Source organism: Perkinsus marinus (assembly GCF_000006405.1).
Source record: "Perkinsus marinus ATCC 50983 genomic scaffold scf_1104296937140, whole genome shotgun sequence".
NCBI lineage: Eukaryota > Perkinsozoa > Perkinsida > Perkinsidae > Perkinsus > Perkinsus marinus.
The window spans coordinates 23938-46615 of NW_003213889.1; the positions used below are offsets into that span (position 1 = coordinate 23938).

A 22678-nucleotide genomic window follows, 5' to 3' on the forward strand; every position below is an offset into this window, starting at 1 on the left:
TTCTTAGCTAGTTGTTCCCAATTAGTTGTTAGCGTTTGTTCCCAATTAGTGGCTAAGCGGTGCAGTGACGATAACGTCGTATGTGCTGTGATTGAGTGTTTGTGAATCAGTGAGCTCATTGTTTTTTGCGGCGCCTGCACGCACCTGCACGCACGCATGTATATTCCGTACCTATCCATCTCGAGTCCATGCTTATCGCTCTGTACTGAGCATTCAACACTATATTGGCATCACGGAGTCTGTAGGATAATCCCAACAGTGCTGCGACCAAAACATGTCCTCGTCCAACGGCACCGACACAATCGCACATGTCATGCACGCATTGCGGTTAGCTTCTTTCACTCACGCCCCTCACTCACGAAGAAATAATCGGGTATGTCCGAGTTTTCGTATTTACAAGCTTCAAGCTGTAAACTCAGAAATCCAGACACATGAGAGAAGGAAAGAATATAGTTCTCTTCCTAACTTGAAAAAGGAAAGATGAACACATTAGATGCAGCCGTACTATTGCTGCGTACATGCAGCCTATTTTCGCCAAGTATGTGCAGACCAACATGATAACATCGACCACTGACTTGACAGTCATACCAGCGGTTAGAGCTGACCAATGAGGTGGTTGGAGCTCAGAATGGATGATTGGAATAATCTTCGTGAATTTAGCCACGCAGGTACGCTTGAACACAACTAAAAAGTATCATGTTTGAAAGGTTTTATAATCAGGAAGTTAACATTAACACTGAGCTGCATAGAATCGTCATCACACTCAGCATGTTGAGTCAGCACGGTAAGCAGACCGTAACGCACATCAACATAGATAGTATAGGTGACGACTGAAGGACCGCATTCAAAAAAAGTGTGCAATCAGAAGAGTAAGAAACGTGAACAAGCTTCAGTGGAGCCAGCGGAACATATCATCACAACTTGTGACGTGATGCCTTCCGAAAGAGAAAATGCACCAGGAAGTGAGAAATTTTCCTGGTATAACAGTCAGTGATTACAAAGAGAGTGCATTAGTAGTGAGAGTGTACATCTTCAGAGTATGCTTTATAGAATAGTGGTGAAGTTAATACGTGAAATAGTAGTAAAGTTAGGATAAAAAATAGCGAATGCCTCAATGGAGATGAAAAGGCGACAACACATGTCGAAGAAATATTGAGAAATGGCAACAGTATATATCAACATGAATCACATCAAAACCGTGATAGATCATCAAAGTCAACCTGTGGAAGTTATCCCGACCTACTGCGAACACTCGCAGGGCGTATCAGTACCAGAGCATACACTCGGGATCAGCCAATACTTGCAGTACGTGCCTGGGTGGACAGAGTTGCAGAAATCGTCACATTGAAGCTCCCCACCGCTATGAGGTGTGGTGGTGGATGGAACGAGTGCAGTCTTTGTGCTTGATTCAGTCGTAGAGTGACGCGACGTAGAACCATGGGAAGCCGACGTAGTGCTTTCGAATGGTAATGTTGTCCGATGTGTTGTAGTGAAAACATCGGTAGTACCGCCGCACGAACATGGAACATTAGACCCACTGCACACGCTGGGATTTTTGTAATACATGCAATAGCTACCACTGGATATCGAATCGCAGAAATCGTCACACATGAGATCACCACCATTAGTCGTTGTTGTGGCACTCGCAGTGGTAATTGTCGTACTCGTAGTAGTGCTAGGAGTAGTAGTCGTCGTCGTACTCGTAGTAGTGCTAGGAGTAGTCGTCGTCGTCGTACTCGTAGTAGTGCTAGGAGTAGTCGTCGTCGTACTCGTAGTAGTGCTAGGTGTAGTCGTCGTCGTGGTCGTACTCGTAGTAGTGCTAGGAGTAGTGGTGGTCGTCGTGGTCGTACTCGTAGTAGTGCTAGGAGTAGTGGTGGTCGTCGTCGTACTCGTAGTAGTGCTAGGAGTAGTGGTGGTCGTCGTCGTACTCGTAGTAGTGCTAGGAGTAGTGGTGGTCGTCGTCGTACTCGTAGTAGTGCTAGGTGTAGTCGTCGTCGTGGTCGTACTCGTAGTAGTGCTAGGTGTAGTCGTCGTCGTGGTCGTACTCGTAGTAGTGCTAGGAGTAGTCGTCGTCGTGGTCGTACTCGTAGTAGTGCTAGGTGTAGTGGTGGTCGTCGTCGTACTCGTAGTAGTGCTAGGTGTAGTCGTCGTCGTGGTCGTACTCGTAGTAGTGCTAGGAGTAGTGGTGGTCGTCGTCGTACTCGTAGTAGTGCTAGGAGTAGTGGTGGTCGTCGTCGTACTCGTAGTAGTGCTAGGAGTAGTGGTGGTCGTCGTGGTCGTCGTCGTACTCGTAGTAGTGCTAGGAGTAGTGGTGGTCGTCGTGGTCGTCGTCGTACTCGTAGTAGTGCTAGGAGTAGTGGTGGTCGTCGTGGTCGTCGTCGTACTCGTCGTGCTAAGAGTAGTCGTCGTCGTACTCGTCGTCGTACTCGTAGTAGTGCTAGGAGTAGTCGTCGTCGTACTCGTAGTAGTGCTAGGAGTAGTGGTGGTCGTCGTGGTCGTCGTCGTACTCGTCGTGCTAAGAGTAGTCGTCGTCGTACTCGTCGTCGTACTCGTAGTAGTGCTAGGAGTAGTCGTCGTCGTACTCGTAGTAGTGCTAGGAGTAGTGCTAGGAATAGTCGTCGTCGTACTAGGAGTAGTCGTCGTCGTACTAGGAGTAATCGTCGTCGTACTAGGAGTAGTCGTCGTCGTACTAGGAGTAGTCGTCGTCGTACTAGGAGTAGTCGTCGTCGTACTAGGAGTAGTCGTCGTCGTAGTGCTAGGAGTAGTCGTCGTCGTACTCGTCGTCGTACTCGTAGTAGTGCTAGGAGTAGTCGTCATCGTCGTACTCGTAGTGGTATGAGCATGAGAGCACCAGGTATCATCCCACTCTACAAATCTATTACTTCCTTCAGTGTAATCCCATACGATAAGATCACATGAGAAACCCCTCAAAGCACCGGTGCCGGCGTTTGTAATCTGATTCATACGGGAACCAGCGCCACAACCGCCAACAACAATGTCAGAACGTCCATTCGGTGACTTCACATTTCTTCTGTAGACCGAATCACTACCATCTCTATAGAAGATATACCCGTCCAAAACTTCGATACCAAATTCACCAGTTGGCTTGAAATCGTACTCAAAGTTTCTCGTATTCGATCCAATATCCCAACTCACTACGACATTGGATCGGCCACCAGATTGGACAATGTACAGAGTATTGCCAAACTTCCTAATACCAGCAGGCTGATCAAGCTTCTTCGAGCCTTGACCCGTTCCCTTTATAATCACAGTACTATCCCAACCCCAGCTCTTCCTCACGAACATGTAGATCATATTATTCGCAGAGTCACTAGCGTACAAGACCTTCTCTACATCATCATAATACAGGCCACTCCAAGTTCGATGAGAGCCATTATCGACCACTTCAATAATACCATCACCATTTGTGTTATAAATACCTATGTTGTCATTAACAACCGCAAATATCCCAGAACCATCGGCTTTAACAGCGATACAGTCAACCTTGTCGTGAATGATATCAGTACGAACCGAACCATCAGCAGTAACCTTCCACAACTCATATCTCCTGGTGCCCAGATCTTTGCCGGACATGTACCAGTTACGAGCACCATCGAAGTCATAGTCGATCATATCCACACCATCTTTAGGAAGGAAATCAGGTCCCATTGTAGCACGATCATAAACAACCTCGGCCTCGTTATTTTTGCACCACGATGACGACAGGGACGAGGTTTGAGCAGCTCCGAAACTCACTAGTCCACTAATGAGAACTGGAATGATCATAGAATGTACCGCTACCATGGCTTCGAATAAAAGAAAAAGGCTGAAATGATATCACTAGGAATCTAGTACAATCGAATTACGCAGAGATTGAGGTCGACAACTATTCTACTTCACTCAACTCTCGTTGAACGATCTAATGGTTATCATGAAGACTAACGATGTCGATGACATCCTAGCGCTAGTATATTCGCAGGGAGACAGGGATCTTAAGCGGATGTTGGATATTGTGACGACGTTGTTGTCTCAGGGCGTTGTTGTCTCACAGATCTAGGAGGAGGTTCCTGATATTTGCGTTGGTTCCGACGTAGTCTGTCTCCCCTCGTGTGCTTGATTCAATGTGCTCGCATCAGGCAGCGTGTGATTGCACTCATCAAAGCTGTTACAGTCAGGGGCTGTGTTGGTGTTAGATGGGCAAACTACTGCTAGTATCTCCAATATCACACAAGGTCGACGCGGTGACCGCACTGGGATTAATATGAGAAACTGTGAATGTCAGAAGTAGTGGAGATAATTGCCAAAGTGTGCGGATGTACTGATATCACTGTGTTCCAAGTGTGCACGAAATCGGCACATCGGAACTATGTGCCGATAAGACTTAGTCGATACCGCTCCTGCGAATGCGACGGTGCCATCAGTCGGTTGGATTGGTAGTGTTCATGTCAGACTTTTCCGTGAATGATATCAGACAGTTCTCATTCGGGATAAGTTGAGTATCAATTGTATCAACTTGTTGAAATTTATTGTTGATTGTTGATTGCGGCGTATCCTCACTTCGCGTATGTCGATCTCGTAATCTTTGTCATCCGTCGTCGCATTCCACCACAATCGCAACTCTTACAAACACAAAACAGGTCTTCGATGATTCATACAGTTCATTGTCTGGGGAAGCTATCGAAAGCAAGGAACCAGTGAGAAAGTTTAGTAGTCGTATCGAAAAAGAAAAGAACAGTTCAGGTAGAATTCAATTATAGAAGGTGACTTTTCTCCAGATGTCTGAACTTGCGGTACACAGCAACGCCAACGCTGACAATTGCGATCAGACATACAATTGCCAGCCACACTGAACAGAGACATATCCGAGTAATCGGCGACTGTTGGAACTCACGTAGTGTATTGCCCGAGCTTTCCAGCTCATCCTTCATTTTCTGTGCTCTCCGTTCGACCTCTGCCATTGATGACGATCCCGGACTCGCATGCTGAAATTGACCATAAAATGAGAGGCGATTTGATACCAAAACTCACAATGTTCGCAAGTCCTTCCTCCAGCATATCAAGATCGCGCTTCCTGCCTCGACTCGAGTCAGCAGCCTGTAGAAGAAATATGTTTGATTCTAGTTTGACAAACGCTGTTGAATATACCTCGCGGGAAATCTCCATCAATTCCTGCTTCATGTTTCGGAATTGCTCGGCCATATCAACATTGCCACTAACTTCAACATCCCTCTGCAGACGATCCAGGGTCTGCTGTAGAGCTCCAGCCCTTACCTGACGGGGGGAGGTTGGCTCCTTGCGAGCCGCCCCTACCCTTGACTTGCCTGAAGCTCCTTCATTCCTTGTTCGGTTCTCCAACGCATCGGCTCCAGCTCCGTGATGATCTTATACGCAGCCAGCTTCAAGTCAACCAGCGAAGCTACGAGGGCCTCTGGTGAGCCTACCGCATGGCGAGATACGAATCAGGTCAAGCCTCGTCGAACACTTACTGGCAAGAGCTTCGTCTCTAACAGGATCGGGATGTGACAAGTCATCATAGGATTCGGTAACAACCTCAGCGTCCTCTCCCCTGAGTGAAGAAGTCCTTATAGTTCACTAGAACAGTGGAAGACTGACTTCTGGCCAGGGTCATAATTGACGGCATTGAGACTGTTAAGCGCCACATAGTCGACTAAGTTGATGATCTGTCCGCCAACTGGCGCGACCAGAGACGTAATACCAATGTATCTAACAATGCAGTGCATCGCTCATTGGAAAACAGTTCGTTATCCCTACCCATTAGGCCGGATTCGGAAGTTAGGATCACTGACTTGATAATTGATCAGTAGTGTCCAGGGATCAGTATCCTGATTTCAACTCATATTAAACTGATACATAGCTATTCAAAACACTAACGCACCGAGAAACGTCCCTGCACGACGACCGATTCTGGCTGGACTCGGACCTGGACCGTCAACCTGCGGTTCCTGTAGTCCCAGAATGAGCCATAACCTGCATCAAACCAATCATCTACCCGAGACTGTATAATTCACTCACCAGTTGGGAGATCTACTTGGCGATTGAAGATGAGCGAGCCGTCGTTCATAGCAAGAGAAGCACTCGGCTGTAGATCCATCCGTCCGTCAACAAAACGGTTGTTGGGGAAAAATATCGCCATACCATTGAAGTTACTCTTATAGCCCATCAGGCCCAGACCTGTCCACAATGTAACGAAGACAACCTTTGATGACACCTCGTTCAAAACATTCAACGACGACACTTACCAGCATTTTCGAGAAGAGCCGCGCAGCGATCACTGCAGTGTCGCACGTCACTCGGGTATTGAGTCGTAGGATCATCATAAACGTACCAGAAGGCGAACCCCTGAAATGTGAGGGGCTTCCGAACTACGCCCGAATGCTGAGGTATGCGTACTTGCTCATGCTTAGGGTCCGTTCCATCAGGAGGGTTCTTGAGATCAAGGGTGAAGGTAGCCTCGAAATTATCAGTGCGCAAGGGGGACCTGTGTCACAGTGTGCCAAGGAGCATATCAACATAGCCGTACTTATGCCAGAGAGCAGCAAATCTATCAGCCGTTCTTGGTGTCAGCAGAATATGATCATTCTCGAGGATGCAAGTGCCCATGGCATTCCAACGCTTGTTGAAAACTCGTTGGTCCAGAGCCTAGCAGAACCCATAATGCGACCATAAGCAGAGCTTGTCGCAGTCCTACTTGGGTGAAGGAGTGGGACTCAAGCTGGACCTGCCCTGAGACAACTTCTACCAGAAGTAGTAATAGAAGCAGAGGAGCAGCAGAGAGCTGCTGCAAGCTGATCATACGAACAACAAGAAAATAAACTAAAACTAACCTCAGCTAAAACAACATTGAAAGTACTATAAACTCGGTAGCCGGTACGTCAAGAGCATCCTTACACTCTCCATGTTGCCGCTGGGAGAAAAAGAATTCCACCATAAGGCCCTACTGTGACTGCTGCCAACAAAATTTTCAGAATTTGCTCTTCCATGCAATAGGATACTACTAAGCCTCATGAGCCCAGAAAATGTCTCAGGACTCCTTCGAGGGTCTAATGAAGCCCCAGCGTGGTCCACGACAGAGTACCACACTGGTCGTCGACTGAGAGCTTCTCAACTAGTGATACTACCATTCCTTCGAGAATTCTCAATCGAAGTACAACAAGCTCACGAGCTCCTCACCAACAGCTTCGGTCTGCCCATCAGCAACATACCTCTCTGTCGCATTGGCATTCTCCGACTCTAACAAAGGCCGGGCGTGATCCTCGGAACTCAGCCCTATCAAGGCCTCAACGACGACCGCTGTTGTGCGATAACTAATCTCTGGAATAAGCCTTGCGCATTTGCCTCCTGTCTCGAGGGCAAAGCCAAGTGCCTCCCAGCTACAGCCCAGCTGATCAAGGACCCAGTTTATTCCACATTACCCTTCGGAAACGTAATAATGGCCTCCTCTGCACAATGCATTTGGTGGATAGAAAACCTCTCGAGACTCTTTTTTCAACCGCCGACCAGATCACTACTCCCCGAGGGCTAGAGCCAAGTCCCATCCTCCTTTTGAGCTCAGGCAAATGGTTTCCTGTCCATGCATGCAGTCAGATAGGAGCGTTTCACTGCACTGCCTCGGGCAACTCATCATTCATCCTCTCGTGCCATCACCTACCACCAAATGCAAGGCGCGAGCGACATTACTGTCACTGTTGGCGACTGACGACTGAGCGTGGTGGCATCCTTGCGAAAAAAAACTGCGCGAAAAATATCGTCATCACTGCCTAACACAACACCCTATATCGTGGATAGGCCTTTAGCGAACTGAAAGGCGAAAAGTTGAGGTGTCGAAAAAGAAACAGATTCAATACATTTTTGCAGAGCTCAAGATCTTGACTGCGCCTACTGTTGTTAAAGCTACGCCACCCACAGACACACTCCTCCTCCTCCCTGTCGTTGACAGTTGCTGGGAGGCAAAATGAATGTTCGAGACAGATAGCTTGTCGTGATAGCAGTAGTAGTAGTGGTGGTGATGATGACGATTACGTTGAAATCCTCGATACTGGTATCAGCTAATGATAGCGACGCTGATGCTGCTGAGGACCTCTGTGCTTCCCTTGCTTCAAGTGAGGCAACGACTCGTAGTTTGTAAGGTCGATTGGGAGAACTCCCGACTGAAATAAAGGCACCCTCACAGAGACGATCCCTACCAACGACTCTGAGCACGGATACTAGAATAAGGAAGACGTTTAAATGTGTACGAGTCTAATCATCCTGCTACTATGAGGTCGATACCTACCTCCATGCCGTTGTTCCAGGAGACAGCCATTGTTCCTGCCGCGGGGTTCACACTGTCGAGCTGTAAAATTGTCCCGACCGGAGGAGCTCCTGGTCTCATGGACGCTGCCACTACCATCTAAAGTGCCACATAACAACAACTGACTCGCCTGACCTATGGTGAACCTACTAGTTCCTGACCACCACGACCCTTCTGCTGCTGCTGCTGCTGTTGCTGGCCTCCTCTGGTGGTGACAGGGAGCATTCTACCTCGCTGGGCTTCAAGCTTAGCCGCCAGCTCACTCATAGCTGAGCGTGGCCGTCTGTCGCAAGATAAAGAGACTACTTTCTAACACGACAAGTCACTTACCCTCCCTGAGCTGCCACGCTCGTTGCCTGTTGTTGAGGTTGGGCTTGCTGAGACCTAGGACTGTTGAAAACACTGGTAGGCACCCATCCAGGCTTCTGCTGCTGCTGAGGCTGCTGCTGCACAGGTCTAAAGAATAACACTCAGATACTCTTCCACCACGAGAACGTACGTGTGAAGATTCAAGGCCCAAGCCCAGAGTCCATCTGCTGACACTGACTTTACCACCATCACATCACCAGTATCAACACGTAGCTGGTTCGGATCAGTAGGATGCCAGAAGCATCGTGCCACGTGCCTACCCAACACAGTGTCAACAATCAGCTACCATCACCCTTCTTCCTACTGCGTGTTAGGCGCTAATTGAGCGCCTCCACTAACTGCTCCCTGCTGCTGCTGGTCTTGCTTCTGTGCCCCCTGTACTTGTTGCTGCTGCTTTTCAAGCCTAGCCGCCGCCTTAGGAGCAGCCGCGGCCCCTTGAATACCACTAGCTTTACCAGCCACATTGGACGGTGCTGCTGCTGCTGGAGAGCTCTTGGGTACTGCCATGGTACTCATATGTGCTATCATAGACGCTATCGAGGTCACTGTTCGGCAGCGTACCGGGTACCTCAGGAAAGTACATAACCATACCACTCCTTTTCAAAATCTCGAATCCTACATAAAAGGTTCGTTACGAGCAATGATCTGATTCGCGCGCTGCTGAGAGGCCGCGTCAGCTCCTGTCTGCAGCATGAGAACATCGACTTTCCTCATACTACCAATCTGAAGATCGCACACGCATCACCACTGAAACAAGCATACAAGCTGTATCACCAAAGCCGCCGAGACACCTCTTAGCAGTGACTCGCAGAATAGGACACCAACGAGCGCATCGCCATTCTCTGCCGCTGCCTTAGCCTTAGTTCGCTCAATAGCGCTTACGAACTGGTCCGAGGTAGCCATAGATTCAGGAGGCACACCAGGACTGCAGAGAGAAAGCCCTCATAACATTAGGGCATCACAGCTATCCTACCCAAGGTCTCTCTCATCGGCTTTGATCGGGACCAACTGCCACTGGTTGAGGACCTAACAGCGGCAGACAGTGTCACCAATCACCACGCCCATTCCTCATACTCTGCCGATTTCTTCAGTGGACATCTGGTCCTCAGCATTCGCACACGTGACAAGATTCTTCAGAGCAACGAGATCCGATATTAAAAACATCTTAGGCGAGCCGTTATCGGGGGTGGACTGCTTCGTTGATGCTGCTGCCGCTGCTGGTGGTGCATCGGTTCTTGACGTTTGCGGTTTCGGAATTTCAGGTGCCGGAGCAGGGGTTCGAACCTGGGATCATCATAACGTGAGACGGATACTACTTTCCCCTCACCTGTGGTGCCTTGGCAGCTGGAGCTTGCATCATTACCGATGCCTTTGGTGCTATAGGCCTGGGCGTTGGCGTCATACCAGCTGGTTTAAATTCAGGAGCATCAGCTCGCATATGGTAAGTGCCTATCATAAGCTTCTTGACGAGGATCTTCTGCCCCTCAAGCTTTTTACTCTGCTGCTGACCTTCTCGGGGTGATGGCGTAGCCGTTGACCCTCCCTGTTTCTTCTGCATAATCTCATAGGACACCAATCGAGGCTTGAGGTCGAACATTGTCTCCACTTCCCCCTTGCTCACGAGCTCGTCAATGATGGCGGATTCTGCCAGACCAAGACCTCCCACATAAGCGTCCACCCGACGTGGACTGTACCTCGCTCAGCTTTCTCAGTAGCAGCCCTATTGCGTTCTATCATCTCCTGTAATGATAGTTGAATCGGTCGGCCACCACGGACCAGCTCTGTGCCTTCCGGGCACCCAAAGACGTGAAGTCCCTGAGCCCAGCAACAGTGCCGCTTGACATGGGAGACTGCCGACCTACCATAGGAGCTCGACTCTGATGGGGTAACATATTATCAACGAAACCCTGGGTCTTGGCATCAGAGACGTCACCGACTTTCAGAAGGAATCGGCCTGAAATGATGGACCAGAACTGAACACGCGAGCACTCATGCCGACAAGGCTACTACCAGTGAGAGGCTTCCCTTGGAAGATCTTGCGGAACATGTGAGCCAGCCCTTCTGATAGAAAATTGATGAAGACGTAGCCTGAATGAAAAACACGATGATGATGATGCTATAGAGAGAGAGGGCAGTGCCTTTGGTTTTGATGTCCGGTTGGGATGAAGGAGTCCTCTCGTGCGGCATAAAGAGGAAGTCATATGCACCTGAGGGACGATGAAAATCGACTATGTCGCTATAAGTAGCATGGACTCACCTTTGAAGCCCTCTTGATTGATGATAGCTATGAGATCCAATGAGCCCAAATCATTGGGAACATTCCGTAACATAACGGTAGTACGTCTAGGAGCTGACGCTGACGAACACAAGCATGCGAGTCAATGAGCCTGATCGTCCACAAGCCTACGTGCTGCTGTAGGTGTAGCCAATAGCTGTCCTCCGGCCAGTCTCATCTCACTGCCTAGTTGTGAGCCCTTTGTAGTGCCTATCATAAGGAGTAATGTCGTCAGGTGTAGAGCGAGGTAGAGTACTACCACCGAACATCCTGAACAAAGCATCGGTGCCTCCTGCGTTCGTCGAGTCCATTTGTGAGCCTGTTGCCGTAGTGGCGGAGGCCGATGTAGGTCTTAAGACGTTCTCGAGCGGGTTGGACATGGCAGCAGTCAACAAAACTAATAATAGTAGTAGGAACTAATCCGTACTGCGCCGAGCGATGTAGCTCGAGCGAAGTGCGCGCGGTTCCGAACGATGTAACCCGTGCAAAAACGTTTGTTCTGAAGAGACTCCCCCAGGCGAATTCTTCTCGGTCAGCGGTCGCTCCGAGTGCCTCGCTATGCTGATTCGGCCGTCCTCAAGCGTTTCTTCCTGCAGTAGTCTCTCAAGATGATTGTTTCTGCCTCTCCCCTACAGCTCATGATTTTCCCCCTTAGGCGATCCTATTTCCTCCCAATTCAACATGACTCTCGGTCCTTACAACATCAGCGATATCATCCGTAACCCGTTCCTTATTCTGGTCATCTTGGGCTGTAGTCTGATCCTCATTCTGCTCAGCAAGATGGCCTTGACAGCCCCCCCTGGCCATTACTGGCGAGGAGCCATCATCCCTCAGTTCTTAGGTTGCCTCGACTGCCTAGTACTGTGGTATGTCTTCAGCGGCTCAGACGCCTTCGTGCCCATCGTTTTCGCCGTCCCTGCAAGTGGTCCCATATTTGGCGCTCTATGGGTATGGTGGGACAAGAGGCGTGAGGCCGCTAAAGCCCAGGCTCTGAGGGAAGCTGCTGCTGAGGTTGTTGAGAAAGTTGCCGACGCCTCACCTGTTGCTTCTACTAACTTCGACAGTAACCTGGCCACAATGGAAATCGGTCGCTCCCCTGGCTACCTCGAACCAGCAGTAAACTCTATGATAACCCCAAATGGACGTGAAGGACTTGTGCAAACTGCGCAGCCTCCTTCGTCCTCCTCCCCTACTCCTGTTATCCTCATGCCGAGACTGTCTCTTGGTAGGAGCTTTGAACTTGAAGTTGACGACTTAGAAAGCGGATATGCTACTCCTCGAGATTACAGGGTGAGTCAGCGCTGAACTTTACCCTCTAGACTGGTTTATGTAACAGCATCGTCCATGTCAGATACGTACCTTCCCTCCCTTCCTCCCCATCGAAGTGAGGGCTTTCGCCGCTACCGCATGCGGTTAGATGCTTTCAAGGTCGTCGTCGTCGTCGTCATGGTGGTCGGTTATAGTCTACAGACTTCGTCAAAAAGTCAAGTCTGATTATCGTGTTGTCCGTTACTGGCGTCCATGCCCTCTTTTTTCTCTTCATACAAGGTCACCGAGGGATGACCACTTCACAGTATTGCTAGCACTGTGGCGCGGTTTCGAGCCGACAGTCTAACCTTGGTCATCCCTTCTACCCTACACAGCAGCTGCGCCCCCTCCTACACAGTTCATATTATCGTTTGGCCGCAAATTCCCCGCTCTTTCTAGACCTTTGGTATACAATACTGAGGTCCTCTGCCAGTATGCTAGTCTGCATGTTGTTATTGCTGCTGACCATGTCGTTGGTGTCATTTGTTTCTGTGTGGTGTTCTAGTAAATCACAACACGGGTTGGTCTTACACTTCTCCACCTTTATGTCGGAGCTCCGACCTGATCCGAATATCTGCTTCTCGGCAGCTATCGATTCGGCCCTGCAAGGAGCCCTACAGGACTCGTTGAAGCACTTGGAGCCTCTGACCCCAGCCCTTGATATGGACACCCTCAGGCGGATACTGGACGTCTACTATCATTGTCATACTGCGGTAAGCTTAGGAGAAAGTAGTGGACAGCAGTTGTTCGTTATCAGAGTCGAGACGCTGTCCGAAAGACTGAGTTCATTCGACATCTTCACGCCAAGCCGTCGCTATCTAAGGCCTTGCACATGAACCCAATGATGCGGGGGAGCTCGGATGGCGATTCGGAACCATGGGCGTAGTAATGGTATCGGCTCCCATCTGCTAAATAGGGGGAGGTTTACCATGTTCTCTTGTAGTATTGCACTGCATTGTGACAGTTTACGGTTGAATAAGCCTTGGATGTTGAAACAGTAGTTGAACACTTCAGCTTTATGCGCGCCGCTGTCGAGGTTTCGATGAGGGATTTTGTACAAGGTACATAATGCCCGAGCTGGCTGCCATCCTAGGTGATGTCGTTACTTGGGCTGATGTCCTTAAGGCTGTTCATCATCGGATTTCAAAGCCACGTGCTCCCACTGAGGACAGCTCGGGTACTCCCATAGGCCCCATTTCTCGTAGTATTCATCTCTAGGGGCTCACGAGCGGATTGAGTCGCCCCCTCCCGCTGCCGCCTATGTTGCCGAAGAATACAGGTCTCCGGGACCCTCAAGGGAAGATGATAGCCCTTCCGCTGTTCATAGGCCGAGTAGTTCACCTTGTATCGGCAGTTATAGAGAGTCAATGGACTCAGGCTCAGCATACTCGGACTCGGTGTCTGGTGTTCATCCCTTCTTACGGGACACTATAGAACCGGCAGTTGCAAGTGCCTTTGCAGCGGCAACCAGTGCATCGTTGCTAAGTCGCCAGGTACAGACACACTGTTGCGGCGTGAGCTGTGAGGGAACCCCTCAGGGCATGAGAGAGGAGGACTATGTGCCGCCTATCGACATGCCACCACGACATTTCACGACTCCCAGTAGTGGAGAGGTGGCCGCACGTGAAGCCACAGAAGGGAAGAACGTCTATGAGCTTCTCTTGGAGGAGACTAAGGAAGAGGTCTCGAGGGGAAGGAGCCCCACGGTGGTCTCTGAGAGGGCGTCGACTATTCGAGCTCGGAAAATACGAGCTTCTCATTTGAGACCTCATTCGGCGACTAGCACTACGAGGACGACAGTGCCAGTGGGACCCTCGTTGCTACAACGAGAAGCCGTCAAGTCACATACTAAGTTGCTTGCTAGTCTCAAGAACAACGAGGAGGAGCCTCCAGCGAAGAGCTCGAGGAGGTCAGTGAACAACGCACCTATTTGGTGAATCACTCGGCGTCTCAGCGCATCGTTCAAGGCTAGGAAGCTTCCGAGGGAACGGACAGTTGCCGCTGGAGGGGCTCCGGGTACCTTCGCGCCGATAGTGGTGGGGAGCCACCAGGTAGTAGTCTACGCCGCTGTTATGCGAGTGATTGGATGATATCAGACGCACGTAGCCGAACAGGAGGTTCGTCATCGGTTGGGTAACACTGTGACGAGGCCTAGGAGACCTGATACTACTCTGGCTGCTTCGATGTCAGTGAGCTTTGATAGGAGCATTAGGGGATCTCTATTGGAAAGGAAGAAAGACCCCCCGAAGTAATCCATCGCGTGGCCTCAAGGGCTACGGGTCCGTTCAGGCCGTTTAGCGCTCGCCCAGTGCCCTGGGTGGTCTCAGCACCACTGTACAAGTCTATGATGTCGAGCAAGGCACGACTCAGGTCTCAGAGGCGAGCAGAGCGAGAGGTGAGGATGGTGGGTATGCAGCAGGAATTGGTCGTGGCTAGGCGTTGGTGAACCGCACAGCCTCATTGCCTCCTCGAATGCAAAGTAGGAAGGACTGTACTAGTGAAGGAGATGTATGTGGGCCGAGGCATGTGTAAGGGAAGTACACTCCTCGTGTGCGTGCATCACTGGCATTGGCTCAGACTATTCAGCTCGAGGACTGTAGCTGGCAGCAGTGTGGGTAGCCAGACTCGTACAGTGCTCCACAAGGCTCTGAAGAGCAGCAATAGTGACAGCGAAAAACGGCGGCGTAGTTCTACTCCTGAGTACTTCACCTTTTATCCCCAAGTTGGGCGTTCCGTGCCGAACTTCAAAGCTCTGCACAGAAAGGAACAAGAGAGGCTCCGCCGGAGGAAGGAGGTGGTAACAGCATTCGAATTTTGCATGGTTTCGTTTTTCAGGAGAGGCCTGGCAGAGTTACCAGGCCGGAACCCTTTTCATTCACGATAAGTAGGGACGAGGAGAAAGCTCATAGGGGTAAGGAGGAACTGGGAGAGCCCAAAAAATCTACACGGAAAAGGTGCTAGAGTTATTCGAGGGCGTTAGTGAGTCTTGAAAAGCAGAGTGGTGGGCCCACCTAGCTTTGTGGAGCGGGACAGGATAAGGGACATGGAACGACGAGAAAAGCTGATGGCCGAGAGGGGAGCTGAAGAGGCTGCTGAAGCTGGGCGAACGGATAGACCGAAATCTCCTCTACATGTGAGTGTGAGGGGAGGTTGAGGATGAGGAGCTCATGCATTGCTCAGAAAAGGGTGCATCATGCGGTGGGCCCTCAAGGGCAGCCAGTGGGGTCCGAGGAGCTCAACCGGCGTAAACGAGAGCAAGCTCGGTAATATTGGAAAAGGTGGTATTTGGATGCTATTGAGAGGCGCTTAGTGCGGCGAAGGAGTGGAGGGAGGAAGTGAAACGAATGCTCGAGCGTGTAAGTCGCCAACCCCTTCTCATGGAGCGGGTAACCCTGGACGCTTCTAAGGAGAGAGCAAGGCAGAAAGCTCTTGTGAAGTAGTAGTAGTAGTAGTAGTAGTAGTAGTAGTAGTAGTAGGGTGGAAGCAGTGTGGGAATATATATTGGGTTTCCACACCCGATATGGCGAATTTTCTCACTACATTATGGGAATCCACACACGACTTTGGATATAAGTGTACGAAAACGAACAATTATTCTCCAAAATTTTCTCAAAATTTCCATGTTTTAACCAACACATGTAGTTGATCACACTGGGTGGAAGGTCTAGGATGTTTTGACGAGAAATGGGGTTCAGGATTAAAAAGGAACTGATTGCCAAGAAGGTTAGTAACTGGCAGAGCTACTTCCAAAACGAAGAGCTCAATATTCTGGAAATGGCTGAGCTCCAGGAGATACTCGGCAGAGGCAAGGAAGAGGAGGAGGAGGAAGACGATTATGTTAGCGACGATATTGAGATTATGGAGGAAGGATCACCGGAAAGGCCCCTAGTTCAAGGTAAAGGGCGCTGTTGCAACGACTTCCAGCACTGCCGGTTGACTTACATGGTGTTTAGAAGTGCCCGTGGAGGAGGCCAGGGAAATCCAAAGGGAAGACCCATCTAGTGTAGAGAAGGAAGTAGAAGCCCCTGGGGCGGTCAGCGATGGTGGGGCCAGGGCTGCTCAAGAAGGGGATGCTCCGCAAGGGTCGGACAGTTGCCTCTTCTGAGGGAGACTAGCATATATTCAAATTGACTGTACTGAATTCATTGGGATCATGTCTCACTACTGGCTAGGGTGAAAGCTGTTGAGTTATAGAGGTATGGGGTTTCCTTTCTCTGGGTGGGCGGCAAAAGACTTACTATTGATTAGTCTGGTAAAATCCGTCTGGTTCTAATTTGAAGTTGCTCCAATTTTATGCCTCCTTCCGGTCTCGACGGTGATTCTAGCAGCGTGTCATGGACGGAGGATGATATCAATAACCTCGCTCTGGCACATGTTTATAAGGATAACGATCGGCCGATCACTTCTCTGAGTTTTTCGGCTTCTGGTAAGAAATTATAGATTCGGCCCACTACTGTTACCACAACCTCCAGGCCGTTACTTGGCAACATGTTCGTCGGACCAAACGGTACGAATTTATGATACGGACACGCTGAACCATGTAAGCATCTAGGGTCATGGCCTTCCGGGGGGGGGCAACGGGCGGACTCTTTGATGGTTTCAGTCGGTGCGGATTCTTCATTCTCACAAGTACGGCGTCCGTCACGTTAAGTTTATGCACTCTTACAAGTGGGAGACAGGCATAGCATGTGGGGACGTCAACTGGGACTGTAGGCCGTGCATTGACGTGTCACTGTCATAGTCCCCTCTGTAGGCTCTGTGAGGCTGTGGGACTTCACCGAAAATAAATTCACGCGAGTTTTCAAAGGTCGAAAATCTCCGGTTCACACTCTAGACGTGCACCCGAGTACCGACCTGGTAAGGACGATCAACCTCTACTGTGTTACTCTACCTTGACGTCACTAGGCTATATTCACCACAGTCGATGGCCACCTCTACCTCTGGGATACACGTATGCCGGAGGCAATGAAAGATAGCGCAGTGAGACTACTCCCCAAGGCTGATTTGAGTATCATATTTCCTGTACAGAGGCTCACCAGCGTCCCCGGTGAACTTCCTAATGATGGAGGTCACCACTCTGCAGCTAGTGTAGCATTCGATCCGAGTTCTCCCGGCTCAGTCGTGTTCGCCGCTGCCAGTGCGCTCGGCAATGGCGTTGTAATTACTCGTACTGCAACATTTCCCATATTGCAAATTCAAGGTTCACTTGTACGACCTGCGAACGTTCACCCCATTCATGTCGCTAACTGCAGGAAGTGAACATAACGCTGGTCGAACAGAAGTTCTCTATCCCACGGTGAGCTGATTCGCGCCGTATAACGGTATTAGTCGTATTAGGAGCTCACCTACGCTCCGGATGGGAAGCACGTTTTAGTGACAACAGTGTCGGGCGGAGCGGAGATGGAGCTCACAGCTGTCGATACCTTTACAGGAAGGCCCACGGTGAGTTTCCTAGGCCTGACTTCGGGATCAGTCGCATTGTTGTCAGGTAACGGCTTTTGTATGTAACGTGAAACAGCCTCCTGGAATGCACTCTAGAGATCGCGATAGCAATCTCTACATGCCGCCCGACAATCTCGGCCACGCCCTCGCTAGTTCTGCCCGACACGTGAGCTCATGGCTCGCTGTTCCCCCGATGAGATTTGAAAGCAGATACCATCAGAGCGGTGTCAAGTGTTTGTGCCAACGCTCAAGCCCAGCTACAGTCCCTGCGGAAAGTATGTTGTTTTCGGCGAGCCCTTCATGAAGCGGTTCCGACCAGGCGAGAAGAATGAGGTTCGGTAAGAAAAGACTTCGAAACTACTATGGTGTACGGCTGAGGAGCAGGTTCCTCGACATGAACAAGGGTGAGAACTCGACAGTACTTGAGCGGGTCCTATTAGGCCAAGCAGCACCCCCAATTGCCGCCTTCTCTCCCAGGTTGGTCCACTTGCTGCTGAGACGCGAGCCCAGTTGTCGTATCGTTAGGTCGCGTATGGTTGTCAGTGCTAGCGCTGCTATGGGTTGGTGGGCAGTGAAACCCCTCTCTGAGAGGACCCCATCAGAGGAAGCTCCCAGGAATGGAGAGGCCCGTCCCAGCCCTGAGTCCGTAGATGTAGAAATGACAGAGATACGAAATAGTGCTGATAACATTGGTATACAGTGATTGTAAGATTTTCCTTCTATATCCTGTTACTGCGTTACGAATCTAATATCATCATACCCAACTGGAAAACACAAGCCCTTGGTAAATACGATATTACATGTCGATAGGAGGTATGTACAACACCGTTTGTATACACCATGAAATCCGCTCTAATTCGTATATAACCCACTTCACTCGTAGCATAACAGAGGAGCGACTGTCACCTTAGCCAGCGATGTCCCCAAATCTGACTCTGTCTACTTCAAAGAGTGTATTTGTAGAGTTCACATGCGTCTCAGTAACTCGCGTTATACGACATCTGAACTCACCACGATCATGTGTACGCGTCACACCCTACAGATTTACCGCACTTAATACACCACAGATGACGTGACAACCCACTAGAGAAACTCTGACTACAACAGGAAGTCACTTTTTTGCCTTCTTTGCTTTTCCGTGTTTATTAGCCCGCGCTACAGCTTCCGGATTGGCAACCATCCATTCCTCGACCTCACCCTGGAGCCAAGCCTTGTACTCCTCCTCGTCGTTAACCACCATACTGCAGTTGCTCAACAACCTATCGACTTGCCTGTCAAGGAGGACACTGAGACCTTCACCTCGAGGCATGCCGAAGTCGTTCACTAATGATGTGCCATTGATAGGAGCTCTCCAGTTCCAACACCCGATGAGGCCGCTCAGCAACACCCTCTGTCGGCAGTCAACGTACCGCTGCCTCTCATGAGCAGCCGCGAGACACTCTGCAAGACACAGAGCGACCACCCAGTCCTCCTTGAGGTAACGCATGCAATGCCCTATGAATACAGGGTTTACCAACTCCTCCTGCGACGCCCTCGACAGTTTCCACGCCACTTCGCTGATAGCCGAGGCCCTCTCTGAGTCCGCGTTGGGCAGTTTGAGCCCGTGTCGCAGCACACCATAGCAAGCACACCGTGCTGGTTTGCTCGGCCTCTCTCTAACATGCAGGCCGTAGACACCCGAGGTCAGAATAGCAAGCGTAAGGGCATAATGCTGATCATCTGAGAGGGTGTGATGTGGCTCGACTTCACGGACATTCTGGACGAGGGCACGGACGATAGAGCCCTGGTCCTTAGGGACGGCATCGGGCTCCTCGAATTTAGCAGAGTCGCCGACTGTTGTAAGGACGTTGATGATACCGAGGGAGGCAAGCATATCCAAGGAACTGATTCACAGATGGAATATGAGGCGAGCGACAGAGTTATTACTCTAAACTGGTAAGACGACGAATGAGCATTTTGTGAATCTCCACACCCCATCGCTCCCTAGACACTTTAACGAGTAAAAGGCCGTATATGTTGGGGTCCGACGCGGCCTGAGACCACCACATTATGCATACTGATGATAGTGACGTTCACCTTCATTATTTCATCGTCCAATTTGAACCCAAGTCTCGTGGAGAACCTCACGGCTCGGAGGATCCGCAAGGGGTCGTCCTGGAAAGTGATGGTGGGCTCCAGGGGTGTTCGGATGACACCAGCCTGAGAGAAAGGAAACTTCATCATTTTCCCAACATGGAGTTTTCTACTCTGAGATCGTCAAGGCCCGTGCCTGTGAAATCCTCAACGCTGGCTGTGCGCAAGTTGTAGAACAACGCGTTAATGGTGAAGTCCCGGCGACTGGCATCTTCCTGTGGGGTTCCAAGCGCCACCACTGGTATACGCGAGTCCTGACGGTGAAGGCTCCAAAATGGACTGCTTATCGCAAGGCGCAGAAGAAAATAAGACGACAGTAGCGGGGAATGAGCGCACAGGCAGTTACGTGTGTTGGTGAGTTACCAATGGTGACAGAAATTCCGCGATGAATACGGAAATTCCGAAAAAAATTTGGAAAATCACCTTCTTCCAGTTAGGAACGTGAGCATGCATGCATGGCATTCATTGTAGTCAAGTGAACTAGATCATTGATCTTATGATTTCATTTCTCTAGTCTAGACCTATTGATATTTTCTTTGAACCCCGCAAGTCTGTAAACTGCGACACCAGCGAGAATCCCGATTTCCCCCGGAACTATGCACGTTCCTTCTCCCTTACCAGTGTATATGTTTCCGTACGTAAATTGTTGACATCAAGGCTGATATCGAATACCCTCAGAGTAGCCGTCTCGAGATGTTTGCTCTGGTCAGGATTAGCACGGACCACCCCAACTGAGCTGCAAGATGCACCCGGCGAGGTCCTCGTGAGGAAGTCCTTCACTTTGTACGCAAAGGCCTCCCCTGAAGCGAGTTCATCAAAAGCACACTGTAGTCGCTGTGGAGGCCCCACCTGACATGTCGTCAACAGCGATATCTATATCATCGCTTTCTTTTCCCAACAGCTTATCCCTAACCCAGCCGCCTGCGGCCCTTGGGACTGTATCTGATCCAAGGACGATGCGGAGGGAAGAGGTAGACTGATGAGTTACTGAGATGGAAGTGGTAAATGGTGTCCATGATAACTTTGAAGATCGCCGTTTCCTTCTCTGTGAGTACAATCGTCGGCTCCTGCAACAATAGCTTGCTCGTCCCTATAGAGTTCGTCATGGTTCTTGATTGCTGCGCTGAATGCGATAGAGATAATGAGGGACGTGAATAAGGGCCTAGTCGAGGAGGAGGATGATGAGGAAAACGACTACCAAGTACAACGCGTCGTGAGGTAGTTGTTGCCGCGCTTCGCATACAACAACCCCTGCCACATGGAAGTCACCAGCGAGCCAGAAAACTCAACCCAGAACTGAAGACGTAGTGTGAAGGAACGTATAAGGCGGTCAGCCCATAAGCTCAAAGTCATCTAGTTCCTCGTTGAACTCCATAACGTTACGCTTGACCTAAGATGAGAACGACAAAGTCGTCCTATACTAGTCGTCGTCAAGACGTTACCTTAGAGCCCTGACTCCATTGCAGACAGTCTTCCATCTCCCTCGTGACGTGCATGGCCGGATCAGTAACAACATCAGGACCGATGGAAATATGGCCCTGCTCTATATATCGATTAGCTTGGGAAACCTGAAAATCGCCATTCAATGGAAATGTTGTCGATTGGCCATAAAAACTTGCCTGCTCAGTGAAGTGGTTTCGAGTTACAACCACTGAAAGTCTCCTCCTAGCAAAGGATGAGGCCGAGAGCTCCACGCACTTGTCCAGTGATGATGCAGTAGCAATGACTCCCATAGTGTACCTACGCCACAGTCCCTTACATCAAGAGGAACAAACGACTTACAATTTGTCGAGGAGAACCTCAGTCATTTTGATACGCTCTTCATCGCTAGCGGGCAGCTTCCTCAACTGCGCTACTACTTTCGTCACCAAACCCGACACTTTATTATACCTATACCACACTTCGGCCAACTCGTACCAATCAAAGCCTACCTAGTGTAGTCCTCTCTGTCCTGGATACCATACTTCCGGATAATCTTCGCCTCCCGAACGTTGTTGTCGTCCCGTTTCCACTGGTACAGGTTGACCTTCCGCAAAAGCTTCTGTTCATGGGGCTTCAATTGTCTCATCTCTACAGTGGTGACACCTACAACCAATACACCATTCAGTGTCACCACCAAACACAACACTAGCCTGTGTCACACAGTTCTAGTAAAAGGACTTGAGGGCTCGCCGAAAGACAAGAACTCCCCGGAGTAAAACACAAGGAAGCATTCAGCTCCCTCGTAATAGTACATGAGATTATACAAGTATAGCAATTACAGGCAACGTATCTAGTAGGACACGACTCTAGAACAACAACGCGGCATCCAAGAGCTGCGCGAAAAGACTATGGCCAGCCGTCAAAAGGGATAAAACAGGGGCGAAATCCACCGCTGGTACAGAAACAGCAGGGATATGTACGTATCGACATAACCAGTTCTTCTCAATCTCACATGTCATCACTAGATTCTTCTTATGCCCAGAGTCGACCTTATCGATGACCAAGATACCACTCGCTCCCCTCAACTGAGCGTTTAAGGCCTTATCAGCAAAGGAGCAGTTGCCGGCTCTATGCACGACTACCATCACATTATCAGCCTCACTGTACTCGTCCTGGCCTGTTCGGTTGCAACCAAAGTCCATACCATCCCCCGAGAACATCAGCCGGAAATCCCTACGTTGCGATTTTATCGGAGTCTCTCGCCAGTGAGGCCCTCCAGAGAACACTCGGCCACTCGCTTTACTATGATTGCGATAAGCCTTAGTGTCATCAGAACACCTCCCACGCCTCTTCAGAGCAGCCCTAAGAGACGGCCCTGAATGTATCATCCTAACAAGCCTCGTTCGCTTCGCTTCGCC

At 50.0% G+C, this 22678-nt stretch overlaps 11 protein-coding genes across 11 annotated transcripts in view; 6 read left to right on the top strand and 5 right to left on the bottom strand.

Moving 5' to 3' along the window:
* Pmar_PMAR023271 (axonemal dynein gamma heavy chain, putative) overlaps positions 1-91 on the top strand; it is a gene marked incomplete at both ends in the record, with an annotated part of 8732 nt that extends 8641 nt beyond the window's left edge. Inside the window, one exon of the mRNA XM_002783105.1 lies at positions 50-91. Coding sequence (XP_002783151.1) covers positions 50-91 — 42 coding nt within the window. The remainder of the gene's footprint in view (positions 1-49) is intronic.
* A 1388-nt stretch (positions 92-1479) lies between these two features.
* On the top strand, positions 1480-2919 carry Pmar_PMAR023272 (hypothetical protein; the record flags this gene model as incomplete). Its single annotated transcript, XM_002783106.1, has 1 exon — positions 1480-2919. The coding sequence occupies one exon, from the start codon at positions 1480-1482 to the stop codon at positions 2917-2919; it is 1440 nt and encodes a 479-aa protein (XP_002783152.1).
* An 8-nt stretch (positions 2920-2927) lies between these two features.
* On the bottom strand, positions 2928-3804 carry Pmar_PMAR023273 (hypothetical protein; the record flags this gene model as incomplete). Its single annotated transcript, XM_002783107.1, has 2 exons — positions 2928-2955; positions 3071-3804. The coding sequence occupies 2 exons, from the start codon at positions 3802-3804 to the stop codon at positions 2928-2930; spliced, it is 762 nt and encodes a 253-aa protein (XP_002783153.1).
* A 947-nt stretch (positions 3805-4751) lies between these two features.
* On the bottom strand, positions 4752-6814 carry Pmar_PMAR023274 (lectin-domain protein, putative; the record flags this gene model as incomplete). The annotated part of the gene is made up of 14 exons (XM_002783108.1): positions 4752-4846; positions 4892-4982; positions 5029-5094; positions 5146-5212; positions 5311-5437; positions 5487-5566; positions 5614-5724; positions 5773-5843; positions 5897-5988; positions 6034-6192; positions 6261-6360; positions 6412-6499; positions 6542-6660; positions 6710-6814. 14 exons carry the CDS (start codon positions 6812-6814, stop codon positions 4752-4754), a joined length of 1371 nt encoding a protein of 456 aa, XP_002783154.1.
* A 1008-nt stretch (positions 6815-7822) lies between these two features.
* Pmar_PMAR023275 (hypothetical protein) lies at positions 7823-11345 on the bottom strand. Its single transcript, XM_002783109.1, has 19 exons — positions 11215-11345; positions 11088-11165; positions 10938-11036; positions 10819-10887; positions 10691-10768; positions 10543-10634; positions 10375-10495; positions 10178-10324; positions 10008-10129; positions 9755-9964; positions 9654-9706; positions 9455-9605; positions 9300-9403; positions 8985-9248; positions 8811-8936; positions 8642-8767; positions 8462-8594; positions 8294-8410; positions 7823-8168 (listed from the first exon to the last, which is right to left on the bottom strand). Exons 1-19 carry the CDS (start codon positions 11333-11335, stop codon positions 8067-8069), a joined length of 2313 nt encoding a protein of 770 aa, XP_002783155.1. The 5' UTR covers positions 11336-11345; the 3' UTR covers positions 7823-8066.
* Positions 11346-11636: 291 nt separating this feature from the next.
* Pmar_PMAR023276 (hypothetical protein) lies at positions 11637-12372 on the top strand (the record flags this gene model as incomplete). The annotated part of the gene is made up of 2 exons (XM_002783110.1): positions 11637-12245; positions 12307-12372. The coding sequence occupies 2 exons, from the start codon at positions 11637-11639 to the stop codon at positions 12370-12372; spliced, it is 675 nt and encodes a 224-aa protein (XP_002783156.1).
* A 424-nt stretch (positions 12373-12796) lies between these two features.
* Pmar_PMAR023277 (hypothetical protein) lies at positions 12797-14882 on the top strand (the record flags this gene model as incomplete). The annotated part of the gene is made up of 9 exons (XM_002783111.1): positions 12797-12976; positions 13021-13145; positions 13325-13440; positions 13482-13595; positions 13641-13756; positions 13802-14172; positions 14218-14341; positions 14562-14667; positions 14797-14882. Exons 1-9 carry the CDS (start codon positions 12809-12811, stop codon positions 14880-14882), a joined length of 1326 nt encoding a protein of 441 aa, XP_002783157.1. The 5' UTR covers positions 12797-12808.
* Positions 14883-15327: 445 nt separating this feature from the next.
* On the top strand, positions 15328-16397 carry Pmar_PMAR023278 (conserved hypothetical protein; the record flags this gene model as incomplete). Its single annotated transcript, XM_002783112.1, has 5 exons — positions 15328-15396; positions 15444-15526; positions 15574-15699; positions 15959-16158; positions 16217-16397. The coding sequence occupies 5 exons, from the start codon at positions 15328-15330 to the stop codon at positions 16366-16368; spliced, it is 630 nt and encodes a 209-aa protein (XP_002783158.1). The 3' UTR covers positions 16369-16397.
* Positions 16398-16556: 159 nt separating this feature from the next.
* Pmar_PMAR023279 (hypothetical protein) lies at positions 16557-18408 on the top strand (the record flags this gene model as incomplete). The annotated part of the gene is made up of 12 exons (XM_002783113.1): positions 16557-16689; positions 16736-16803; positions 16867-16972; positions 17017-17120; positions 17169-17243; positions 17292-17420; positions 17464-17559; positions 17601-17705; positions 17752-17871; positions 17916-18043; positions 18090-18182; positions 18231-18408. 12 exons carry the CDS (start codon positions 16557-16559, stop codon positions 18406-18408), a joined length of 1335 nt encoding a protein of 444 aa, XP_002783159.1.
* A 408-nt stretch (positions 18409-18816) lies between these two features.
* On the bottom strand, positions 18817-20944 carry Pmar_PMAR023280 (tRNA nucleotidyltransferase, putative; the record flags this gene model as incomplete). Its single annotated transcript, XM_002783114.1, has 7 exons — positions 18817-19588; positions 19632-19738; positions 19782-19904; positions 19952-20092; positions 20457-20638; positions 20688-20780; positions 20827-20944. 7 exons carry the CDS (start codon positions 20942-20944, stop codon positions 18817-18819), a joined length of 1536 nt encoding a protein of 511 aa, XP_002783160.1.
* Positions 20945-21168: 224 nt separating this feature from the next.
* On the bottom strand, positions 21169-22480 carry Pmar_PMAR023281 (U3 small nucleolar ribonucleoprotein IMP3, putative; the record flags this gene model as incomplete). The annotated part of the gene is made up of 6 exons (XM_002783115.1): positions 21169-21228; positions 21281-21406; positions 21458-21578; positions 21621-21728; positions 21770-21923; positions 22273-22480. The coding sequence occupies 6 exons, from the start codon at positions 22478-22480 to the stop codon at positions 21169-21171; spliced, it is 777 nt and encodes a 258-aa protein (XP_002783161.1).
* Positions 22481-22678: the final 198 nt, after the last annotated feature.

What these genes read in the sequence shown, in the direction of transcription:
- Pmar_PMAR023275 (XM_002783109.1), bottom strand. Translation starts at nt 11,335, where the DNA reads ATGTCCAACCCGCTCGAGAACGTCTTAAGACCTACATCGGCCTCCGCC. An exon ending in CAGCTGCCAAGGCACCACAG is followed by an intron (nt 9,965 to 10,007) that starts GTGAGGGGAAAG and finishes TGATGATCCCAG; the next exon opens with GTTCGAACCCCTGCTCCGGC. An exon ending in TGGGCCTTGAATCTTCACAC is followed by an intron (nt 8,768 to 8,810) that starts GTACGTTCTCGT and finishes GTTATTCTTTAG; the next exon opens with ACCTGTGCAGCAGCAGCCTC.